The 11913-nt window shown below is 58.7% G+C and overlaps 1 protein-coding gene across 1 annotated transcript in view; it reads left to right on the top strand.

The window, feature by feature from the left end:
* LOC103901516 overlaps positions 1 to 8363 on the top strand; it is a 14686-nt gene extending 6323 nt beyond the window's left edge. Inside the window, exons 3-5 of the mRNA XM_019472864.1 lie at positions 22 to 1575; positions 1980 to 2144; positions 5544 to 8363. Of these exons, the coding sequence (XP_019328409.1) occupies positions 22 to 1575; positions 1980 to 2144; positions 5544 to 8363 (4539 nt within the window). The remainder of the gene's footprint in view (positions 1 to 21; positions 1576 to 1979; positions 2145 to 5543) is intronic.
* Positions 8364 to 11913: the final 3550 nt, after the last annotated feature.

Consider the following 11913-nt stretch of genomic DNA (forward strand, 5'->3'; position numbering starts at 1 on the left):
CCCTTCCCCCCCACCTGCCAGTGCTACGACACCTCCAAAGTCTTCTGCTCGGAGGAAAGGATGCGGGAGATCCCGGCGGGCCTGCCAGGGAACGCCACCCAGCTCTTCTTCGTGGAGACAGCCCTGAACAGTGTCCGCAGCGGGGCCCTGGGCTCCAGCACCACCCTCACCAAGCTGGTCTTCCTCAACAACGACATCCAGGAGCTGGAGCCTGGCGCCTTTCGGGGGCTGCCCAGCCTCACTGAGCTGGAGGTGTCGGGCAACCCCTTGCCAGCGGTCAGCCCAGGGGTGCTGGTGGGGCTGCCCAGCCTCAGCAAGCTCTCCCTGGGTGCCAACGCCATCCGCTCCCTGCAGCCAGGGCTCTTTGCCACTGCCTGCCGCCTGCAGGACCTGCGCTTGCCAGGGAACAAGATCGAGGTGCTACCTCTTGGCATCTTCTGCCCGCTCCAGCACCTCCAGACCCTGGACCTCTCACAGAACGTCTTGGCCGAGCTGCCGGCCAGGCTGCTGGCCCCCCTCGCCACCCTCCGCCTCCTCAAGCTCAGTGACAACCTGCTGACACAGGTGCCCCCCGGTGCTTTTGGGGCGCTGAACCAGCTGGCCGAGCTCCACCTGGACGGTAACCGGCTGGAGAAGCTGCCAGTCGGTGCCTTCACCGGGCTGGGAAGGCTGCGGCGGCTGCAGCTGCAGCACAATGCCCTGGGCAGCCTGGCCCCCGACATCTTTGCTGCCCTCCCCAACCTCACCGTCCTCAGCTTGGAGGGCAACCACCTGGCCACCCTGCCCGCCGCCCTCCTTGCTGACACCCCACACCTCCTCCACCTCTCGCTGGCCCGCAACCGGCTGGAGACGCTGCCCCAGGGACTCTTCACCAACCTGTCAGTGCTGCAGACCCTGGCACTCTCGCACAACGCCATGGTCAATCTCCCCACTGGGGTTTTCCAGGGGCTGGCGGGGCTGGTGGCGCTGCAGCTGAGCCACAACAACCTCTCCAGCCTGCCGCCCGGGCTGCTGGCTGGGCTGCCGCTCCTGGCCTCCCTGGGGCTGGACCACAACCGCCTGGCTGGCCTGCCCCCAGGGCTCTTTGATGCCAACAAGGAGCTGGTGCGTGTGGGGCTGGCCGACAACCCCTGGGCCTGCGACTGCCGCCTGGCCTATCTCCTGGGCTGGCTGCAGGGCTCTGCCGAACCCCTCATCCACACACAAGCCTCCTGTGCCAGCCCAGCGACCCTCCGGGGACGGTCCCTGCTGGAGGTCCCCCAGGGGCAGCTGGAGTGCCCGGGAGAGCCCAGCATCCCCCCGGAGGAGGGCTGGGATGGGGTGCCAGGGGAGGATGCTCTGGGGCAGTGCACCTACAGCAACCCTGAGGGCACCGTAAGCATGGCCTGCGATACCAAGAGCTGCCAGCGGCTCAGCCTTCGCCTCCCTCCTCTTCCTACTCCCAGGCAGGTGGTGGGGCTGGGGCCAGCGTACCAGGGCGCCTGGGTGCTGCGCTCCCGCTGCGGCACGCTGCAGGTCAGCATCCTCATCATGGCGCAGAGCGGGGATGAGGCCATGTCACCAGGTCTCCCCCCTGCGCCCTAGGGCTCAGGCAGGCACCCACTTCTGCTCGGCTCTTGCATTGGCAACCTCCGAACTAGCCTGGGAACTGGCACCCCGTCTCGCTCTGCTACCCCTACCATGGCCACCAGCTGTCACCGAACTCTCCGCAAGAGCTGGCCTGGTGGTATTTATTCTCCCAGCTATGCATTTCCTGTGTATTTCAAATATCATTAAAATGTATATATTATTTCTGCGCAACCAGTTCCCAGGGTGGAGAGAGGAAACTCTCCCTGTCTCCGGCTGCATATCTGGGGGAAGCGCAAGTCGCTGTGGTCCGACGGGGACTTGGCTGGGGCTGTGCGTGGTGTCCCATGGGTGCAGATGCCTGGCATTCAGTAGGTGCTGCTCTCTGGCGTGCTCGTCTCCGCCTGCTGCAGGTCACCGGCCCCACCTCCTTCCCCGTTTCCCTCGGCAGTGCAGAGACCCAGCCGCAGCCCGGCACCGACCCCCAGGGCACGGGGTTTAGTGTGGGGTTTTCGAGGGAGACGTGGGGGGAGCGCTGCCAACTGCCCAACGAGGGGCACGGGCTGCCTGGCTGCAGGGTGGGCTCCAGCCCAGGGCTGTGCACCAGCAGGTCTCCCCCACCCACCCTGGCAGGGCTTGGCCCACAGCCCCGCCATGGAACGCCGTGGTCTGCCCCAGAGAGGCTCGGGGACCCGCAGAGACGGGGGCGTAAAGCCCCAGCAGAGCTGCCCGCCCAGGGGATGGCAGGTAAGGTGGGTGCTCCCCTAAGAGAGCTAATGCGTGTGCATGCACGTGCGTGCGCGTGTGTGTGTGTGTGTGTGTGTGTTCGTGGGTGCGTGCGCGTGCGCGTGCGTGCAAGGCGCGCGCCCGGCAGGCTGCAGCGAGCTGCACGCCGGCAGAGCCCTTCTCCCGGCGGCGCCGAGGCCAGGGGTTGCGGCGTGGTGTTGCTGCACCATCTTGCGGCCGAGGGGACACGGGCCCTCCTGGGCCAGGCAGAGCTGGGAGAGCCCTGCCTGCGCCTGGCCACCTTCCTCTGAGCCAGCCTTCCCGGCCCCGCCTGCAGCAACGGGGGAGCTGGGGGGTCCTTGCTTGGGGCTGCTGCCCAGCCGGAGGGCTGGAAGCAAAGTGGAGGCTCCGTGTTGTGTTAGCTCCTGGGAGGCAGGTGGGCGATGCTTCACCCCCAGACACGATCCCACACAGCCACCCTGCCACCTCTCCCGCACAAGGGACTGCCACCCTGCTGTGGCCATCTCCCAGGTGATGCTGGCGTGGCCATCTCCAAGCCTGGACCAGGGAGGCTGGGGCTGGCTGCAGCTCCCCAGCCCTGGCACAGCTGCCACACCGTGGGGTGTGTTGTCCATGGCCCAGGGAGGCTGGTCTCGCTCCTGCTGCAAGCTCCGTCCCCTTGGCCACCCTGGCTCTGCCACCCTACAGCCTCTGGAGCAGCCTGCTACCAAGCGGGGATGCATACAGGGTTGATGTTGGAAAGGGGTAAGGCTGTTGGAAATGTGCAATAGTTTGGAGTGTTTCTAAATTTGCCAGGAAAGCCTAGGAGCACAAGCTGAACCTTAATAAGAGCAGGTGAAAACCAAAGAAGAAATGCTTAAATGCAACTAGTGCAATTATCCAATGGGAAGCAATGGATGCCTTGTCATTTTAAGTCTTTGCATCAAACAGAGTGTTTCTTCCCAGAAGACGCTCTGCACCGGCCAGAGGCCTGGGTGTCACCGCAGGAGGGTCTTTGAGTTGTGCTAGGGTGGAGGGGAGCACCCAGCCCTACAGCCAGCGAGGTGTGGGGCTACGGGGCTGAGCCCAGAGCCTGGGTGTCAGCGTATCTCTCCGGCCACAGAAGTCATCACTTATAAGCTTAAACAAATGGCTTCAGAGCAGCACCTTTAGCTACATAAGCCAATTCTTGAGGAAGGAAACAGCTGGATATTTTTAACCGGAAAAGCTTTAAATAGGAAAAGCTCCTTTCTGTTGTGTCGTTGGGGGTGGTGCCTGTGAAGCTGGTGGGTTACACTGGTGGAGATATGGGACTGCAGAGAGCTTCAGCTACAAAACAGGCTGGCCTGGAGATCTTCAGGTTTTCCTGGATGTGACTAGTGGCACCAGCAGATAATGCCTAGGGAGTACGTGTCTGTGTCCTTTCCGAGGCACTTCTGCAAACAGCCTCCCATGCTGGGGGCACAGCTCCACTGCCTGCTCCCCGGCCGTCCCTTATCTCCCCTCGCAGACCTGCGCCCTGACCTCATGCGAAACCAAGCCCTGCGCCTGGGCCATGGATAAAGAGCTGGCCAGGTGATGGGACCCATGTCTGGTGGCCTTGTTCCTCGCACGGCACGGCACGGCTCGCTCCGGCGACTGGACTCGTTGGCATGTGCTCGGTCAAGTAAGTGATGCAAAACACTTTTTTTGCACTTTAAAATGTGCCGGGAGGGGTGGCTCTGGGGGGCTGTTGATCGTTTCCTTGCACCAAGGAGCAGGAGAGGCTGCAGCGCTGTGAGCTGGGGCCATCCCCCTGTGTCCCTGCACTGCTGGAGGGTGGGACAAGGAGGGGACCACACTGAGGTCCACCACAGCCAGACGGGGTGAGGGAAGGTTTTAAAAGAGCTTTGCAGTTCAAAACTGTTGAATTTCATCCCCGTGCACCCAGCCCAGCCGTTCCCACCCCTGCATTTAACCCATTGCACTGCCCCTGCAGCTGAAGTGAAGCAGGCACTTTTGCACCCGCGCCCCTGGCTCCTGCACCCGAGTCTCCCTGGGGAGAGGATGGGCAGGGATCAGCAGCGGCTTCTGCCCTGGGGAGCCCCGCGGGGCAGCTGGCACATACCTCACCTCCCATCGGTTTCTCTTCAAACCCAGTGGCTTTCAGCCTCCTGTATTTGCTGACCTCTCAACATTTTTCAAAAAAGAACTTTTCATAGCAAATTTACCCTCCCAGTATAAGTTTTTTTGCATGGTCAGCTTTGATGGACACCCAAGAAGCAACCCACAGCCCTTTCCCCTGCTCCCACCCAGGGCTGTGAATCACAAGCTGGAAACGACTGTCCCAGTACGATGCTCACACCCATTAAACCCCAGCTAATGTGTTAGCTGAGTGTTTCCAAATGACCCGATGGAAGTGGTGGGCTTTTCGTGGCTACTGGTGGGTGTGCATCAGTGACTTCACTTCCTAACTGCAGGTCAGAGTCCTAAATGTTAGGTATTAAAGAGTTCATCTGTGGACATTTCATAGTCTTTTAACGAGCCTTGCTCTAAAGCTTGGTTGCTGCTCACAAGTTAACCATTTCTATCTCACAGAGCTGCATAACCAAGGCCAAAATGTGATGCAATTAGCAAGAATCCTGAAAAGGAGATGCTTAGAAGCAATGCTTTAAATGACTCCCCTGAACTGAGAGAAGCACCAATGAAATAGCAAGTCTATCCAGCACAGTGTGGAAATTCTGAGTAAACAAGGTCATCTGGTCTTGGCTGGCTCCTGGGACCCTTTTTAGTCCCTCATTAGCAAGCGCAGGGCTGACTGCTTCTGTTGTTGCATGAATGGGCTATTGCCCTGCTGAGTAACTGGACCCACTGGGGCAGCACTAATGGGCAGCAGCACTTTGCCTTCTTCACCCAGATGCCGAGCCTACAGCCCAAACATGGGAGAAGGACGGTCAGAGAACAGACCCTCCAGCCCTTGCCCTTCCCGGAGCGTTTCCCGGTGCCAAGCCATGAGCTGGCTCGCTCTCCCTACCTCTCCGTCCCTTGGTACCAACAGCAGTGAACTCTTGTAAATGCAGCATACATTGGCTTGTACAGTCTCTCTCTTTCTCATAAAATTAGTTATGATATGTGAATAGAAGACTCCTGAGAGCTGGACGACAGCATGGTACCACAGTTCATGAGCTGTGGACAGAGATTATTTTTTTTTGTTCTTCATAACTGATTTTTGAAACCTTTTTTTCAGGACAATGTACCAGCATTTCCTTTTCCTTTTCTTCCTCTCCTTCCACCCCCATAAATGCCAAGATCAAATCCTGGGTGAAGATCTATATGAAATGCCCAAAGACTACCAGGAGGTCTACAGAGGGACAAAAAATGACGTCAAAGAGATCCCAAAGATTGCAAAGCCCTTCATTTCTGAGATGATCTTTGTGCAAACCAGCATCACTGCTATAAGGAAAGGTGCCTTCAGGTACATGCCCAACCTGATCAAGATTTTGTTTATTGGCAACAAGATCAAGACAGTTGAACCCGGAGCCTTTGATAGTTTGGAGAAGCTGAGGGACTTGGAGATATCTGGTGCCTCGTTAGAAGAACTAGCTGTGGGCACTTTCCAAAACCTCCCAAGCTTGCAGAGGCTGGAGCTGAGAGATAGTCACCTCAGATACATCCCCAAAGGCCTGTTTGATGGGCTGGAAAATTTGGGAGAGCTCTCCCTGCACATCAATGCAATCCCTTCTCTTCCAGAAGGAGTTTTTGATTCTCTCGTCAATCTAACATTTTTGGATCTGGCTAGAAACAGGATCACGACTCTTCCTGGGGATGCCTTTAGCAAACTCCCCCGTCTGCGAGTTCTCCGGCTGTATGAGAATGAGTTGCAGGACCTCCCAGAGGGGCTGCTAGACAGTCAGCTGGAGCTGCTGGAGCTCAGCCTCCAGAGGAACAGGCTCAGGGTGCTGCCACCCATGCTCCTGAGGAGCCTGTCTCAATTGGAGAAACTCCTCTTGGACAACAACCTCATTGGGGTTCTCCCACCTCAGGGCTTTTTTGGTTTAAACAAATTGAAGCTGCTGACTCTGGGTTCAAACAACATTACGGAGCTCCCCTGCTGCCTTTTTGACACCATGCCACACCTGCGGGAGCTGGACCTGGGCAGGAACAGTTTGGCCACACTTCCAGACGGCATCTTTGTCAACCTCACATCTCTTGGCAAACTCATCTTGTCCCACAACCAGCTAGCAGCCCTACCAAGAGGAGCCTTCACTGGGCTCAGCAAGCTCTCAGACCTCCAGCTGGACACAAATCAGCTCTCTGCTCTGGATGATGAGGTCTTTGCTTCTCTCCCAAATCTGAAAACCCTCAACCTTCGGAAGAATCAGCTGGAGAGTGTCCCCCGAGGTCTCCTGGACCCCCTGAAGAAGCTCAGCTCAGTGTATCTGAGTGGGAACCCGTGGAGATGTGACTGTAACCTCTGCTACCTGCACAGCTGGATCCTGGGCAACAGTGAGAAGGTCAAATTGTCCACCCAACTGTCATGCAAGAGTCCACCCCACCTGGCAGGGCAAGCAGTGACATCGTTGAGGGACGACCACTTAATTTGCCCAGCTACTCTGCCTCTTTCAGCTGCTTTTACCTCATCTCTGCCATTCACTTCCACATCATCACAAGGGATGTCAACCTTGCTGTCACCTGGAGCCTTGCCCACGGCAGCGCCAACCATGCTGTCATTGGCAGCCTTTCCCATCATGGCACTGCCAACCATGCTGTCGCCTGTGGCCACCTCTGCCACATTGCCAACCATGCCAACAGAGGCCTTCTTCACTGCTCCGTCACCAACCATGCCATCTAAGGCCTTCATCACCACCCCATCATCAGCTGTGCTGCTGAAGGCTTTCATCACCACCCCATCACCAACTGTGCTGCCCAAAACCTCCATCACCACACCATCACCAACCATGCTGCCAAAGGCCTCCATCACCACCCCATCATCAGCTGTGCTGCTGAAGGCTTCCATCACCACCCCATCATCAGCTGTGCTGCTGAAGGCTTCCATCACCACCCCATCATCAGCTGTGCTGCTGAAGGCCTCCATCACCACCCCATCACCAACTGTGCGTCCGAAGGCCTCCATCAACACACTGTCACCAACTGTGCTGCCCAAGGCTTCCATCAACACACCATCACCAACTGTACTGCCAGAGACCTCCATCAGCACACCATTGCCAATTGTACTGCCAGAGACCTCCATCAACACACCATCACCAGCTGTGCTGCTAAAGGCCTCCATTGTCACCCCATCATCAACCATACTGCCCAAGACTTCCATCACCACCCTATCGCCAGCTGTGCCACAGGAAGCCTTCAGCCTGTGCCCAACTCCATCCATCATAAGCCTACAGCCTCCTGGGGCCACCAGCCCAGAGCCTGCACTGTCCGCTCTAGCTTCTGCCACCACACCGGTGCCAACCAGCCTGCTGGCAGCCACCACCAGACAAGTGCCTCCTGCTCTTATGGTGCCCACGGAGAGGCCAGCCACCATCCCATGGGGGACACCCAGCATTTCTCTTGTCTCAGTCCCTCCCACGGCACTCTGGCCACCCCTCAGAACTGCTGCTCCAGGCATGGTCCCGCTGGCCTCGCAATCCCCGTCCCACCAGCCTCCTGCACCAGACGGGGAGCGGGTCCATGCCACTGTGCGGGGCTTGTCCATGGTTGGCACCCAGCCCACTCCCACTGCCCCCCAACATGCTCCCACCCCTGCAGGCACCATCCTGCTCCCGACGCCTCCCGTCCCCCCGCCGCCAGACCATATGAGCCCCTGGCCGGCCTCCCCACCCCTGGCCCCCAGGAGCCGTCATACCTGGGGCTTCACCCTGCGGTCCAGCCCACGGCACTGCCGGGTGTCCCTGTTCCTGGGCCTGGCTGCGCTGGTGCTGCAGGCAGGCTGCATGCTGCTATGGGGGATGCTCGCCCTTCTCCTTCACCAAGCCACCTGCCACCAGGGCCAGCCCATGCTGCCGGTGAGGCTGCTGAGTCTCCGAGCCCTGGCTGCCCCGGGGTCCCCCGAGCAAGCCTGGGCACCGCTTTGAGCTTTGCTGCCCCTGCACGATTTTGGCAATGCCCATCGCCCTCCTTTGGGGTCTGGAGCTGTGCTGGCGACGGGGTGCCTATGTCATGGGGTGTGGACCAGCATCAGTGAGGTGCAGTCCCCCAGGGGTGGGTATTCCAGCACCCAGGCTGTTTCGGGGTGCCTTCCAGCTGGTCCCTGGAGATGCTGCAAGCCTGGGGAACCTATGCACGGTGTCACTGTCTGCGGGACCTTCTACCAAGCGACACTAGATGGCATCCTGACACAGGCAGTGGCTGCCACCGCCTGCCCAGGGTCACCGGAGGCACCACACCGAAATGCCGGAGACCCCGCACCCGGCCGGTTGGGGACCTCGCTGGACCTCGGGCACGGTCCACTGTTGCTTGCAAGGTCTGGTCGGGGCTCCTGCCTGCATCTCCTCCCCATCCCTGGCAGGTACCTGCAGGGTGCAAGCAGCCCTTGGGGAAGGACTTCCCAAGGCTTCCCACCCTGCGCCGCGGCTTCTTCCCTGTTACGGGATATGTCAGTGCCCGTCCGTCCGTCATAATGCTCTGACCTCTTCCCCCTCTTTCTCCCTTTCCTCCTCACTGATATTAAAGCCTCCCCTGCATCTCTGCCGTGCACTGAAGGGCTGGCAACAGGAGTATTTTCATCCCAGGGCTTTTCTCGCTGTGACCTGCTGCAGGGGATTCCTGTTGCTTGCTGGAGCGTGGGGTCCCCAGTCAGTGCCGGCCATCAGGGACCGGCGTAGGACAAGGGCTGCACACCCTCCTGCAGGCAGCGACACAGGGAGACAATAGACATGCTTTTCTTCCCCCCTTTTTAAACCTCGTGCCCCCAAAACCTCTTTGCGATGCTGCCTGCCCTGGCCTCTCTGGAAGAGTAATGTTTGAGCACGGCTGGCCACGTGGTGCTCATACGATAACTTCACCTGACGCTGAGCCCCGACTGCAGGCTGAGCACCAGCTCTTCTTAAGCTCGGGAGGAGAGGGATAGCTCTCCTCGTCAATGCAGGTTTGATGTGCGCCTTCACCTCTGCAGTCCTGGGCTGCTGCCAGGGCCAGGAAAGCGCCAAACTTAAACAAAAGCGGCTGTTTCTGCGGGTTTTCTGGAAGTGCTGAAACTTTCACTAGAAAGCATTAGCCCAGGAGATTTTTGAGCCAATGAACACAGGCGTTGTTCCTTGGTTTGGGTGTTTGGGTACCTTATTTTCTCTAGGCTCAGTGCTGACTTTGCCCTGTGCCAGGTGAGCTGCTCCCAAACTTAATCACCCCGGTTACTACAGAGTTGCAGGTGTCTGTCTTCAACTCCTCGCCTTTGCCCCCAGTGCCTGCTCTGCCCTGCTCTGCCTTTGGGTGCCCTTCCCCAGGTGCAGGGCATAGGGGCTGCTTGGCTTTGGGAGGTCTCGAGGGGCAGAGCCCCTGAAAATCAATAGTCTGGACACGTGCTGGACAAAGAGCCGCGGGGAAGTGGCTCAGAAACCTCCTGGCCAGGGAGCCCCAAGGGCCCCAGCTCCCCTGCCTGGTGCAAGACCAAGGGAGGGGGAAAGGGGCTTCGCGTTAGGGCATGTGCCTGCGGCTCTGCCTTAGGGACCTGGATATATGTCTTTACTAAGAGCCTGTGCAGTGTTACAGGCCCTTCGGCTGCTCCTTGAAGTCCTGCTGACGGCTGTGAAATACGGGAGGCGAGTGCGGGGCAGCACATCTGGGCGGGATGGAGCGAGCGGCTCCGGGGCTGGGGCTGGCACGGTGGGTAATGAGACACAGATGAGGGGAAAGGAGTGTTTTTCCTGGCAGTCCAGATGGGCTTGACTTAATACTTGATTTAGAGGGTTTGAAAGTGGGGCCTGGCTGCTGGGGAACAGACCCCGAGCACTTCCCGGGGCGGCGAGGGGGGGGTCTTCACTGGCTTTTCAGATATTTAATGGCCCAGCGCAGTCTAAACAGGGAAGTACTTTGGGGTGAGATTAGCACAACATAATCACATCTTAAAAGGTCTTCAGAGACACAAGGCACATCCGCTCTCATATTAATTACTTGTTATTAATAAAGCTGGGGTCAGGCTAGAGGTGTTCACTCCGGAGCGTGCTGATTCCCTCTTTGCGGAGTGGTGGTGTATCCAAAAGTAGCACAAAGCCCCACAGCCTCCACCTGTGCCCATCCTGCTCCGGAAACCAAATGTCCAACATTCCTACAACCGCCTTTAAAACTAATTTGCCCCATAATACCCTGAAAGGGCCACGTCTTTCTAAGTGCCCAGAACACCTCTGAGCGCTGTAAAATAATAATAGCCAGGGTGTTCTCAGCATGGGAATTTCCTGCTATGATTGATTTCTAATTTGCAATGAAAATACAGCCGCCCGTGTTCCTGGGGCCAGGCTGATGCAGCTGGCTCGCAGGCAGGAAGGAGTTGGCTCCCTCCATCGCTGTGAGGCTGATCCCTGGAGGGCTACGGCTGGGCTGGGCTGGGAAGAATTAGCAGCCATTCCCGTTTGCCCCTGCTCGCTCTGGTGTCCCCCCGGAAGGAAGGGGCTGAGAGGCGGGTGGGATACAGGGTGTCCTGGGGGGGTGACATGCCTGGGCAGCCTGTGGGGGAACGTGCTTGGGTTTCCTGATCGCTGAGCAAGAGCAGCCAGAGAGCACGCGGGGATGGATGGGGGATCTGCACCAGGGAGACCAGCGTACAGGTTTGCTGCTTCGGAGCTGCACCTCGCTGCGATGCCAAGGAGAGGCCTTTCTCCCAGTGGGGAGGTACGTGGCCAGGGCAGGTGCCCAGGGAGTGCACAGCCCCCAGCACACCCTCCCCGCTCCTCTGCGGGCAGCCCGGGCGTCCCTTTGCAGGACAGCCATTGCACTGAGTAGCGCTTGATGATTTTTTAATCCATGAATTTCTCTGGTTTCTCTGAACTCACGTAAGATTTTAGCATCTGCAGCGCCCTGTGGCAAGGAGTGCCCAGGATTGCCCATGCACTGAAAAAGGCAGCATCTCCCTTTGCTCTCCCCCTGCTCGCCTCTCCTTGCATGGGATGCCCCTGGTTCTTGCATTGGAAAAAAAAAAAGGTGAGCATCACTGTGTGGTAACTCCAGGCTGCTTGTGACACTGTAAACCCCTTCCCAGTTCCCATGACTGCCTGAGGACCTCGTAGTTAGCCTCAGGTGACAACCAGTTAGAAGCAGAGACAGGACACCGTGCGTGCGTGTCTTTGAGTGGTGCTGGGACCGGGGGGTCTTCAGCGTGGCCTGGGAGTCCCACAGCCGCTACTCTCATCCTACACCGTGCAGATGAGCTGTGGTTCCCACAGCCCTGTCACTCGTGCTGCAGTACCGACTTGTAACCCCTCTGCCCGTCAGCCCCGCCGGGAGTCCCCCATGCTGTGTGTGCGGTGGCCTGTCCCTGCCACCTGCCTCCGGTCCCCTTCTTGCCCCTGGGGCACCCCACGGGCAGGAAGGGGGCTCGCGAGCGACAGCCCTTTCTTGTGGCTGGTGGGAAGGGGGGCAACGAACACCTGCATGGGGGGATTTGCACAATAACCTGGGTGGGGAGCAAACCTG

The sequence above is a fragment of the Aptenodytes forsteri genome, unplaced genomic scaffold (genome assembly GCF_000699145.1).
Source record: "Aptenodytes forsteri isolate BGI_AS27 unplaced genomic scaffold, ASM69914v1 Scaffold404, whole genome shotgun sequence".
NCBI lineage: Eukaryota > Metazoa > Chordata > Aves > Sphenisciformes > Spheniscidae > Aptenodytes > Aptenodytes forsteri.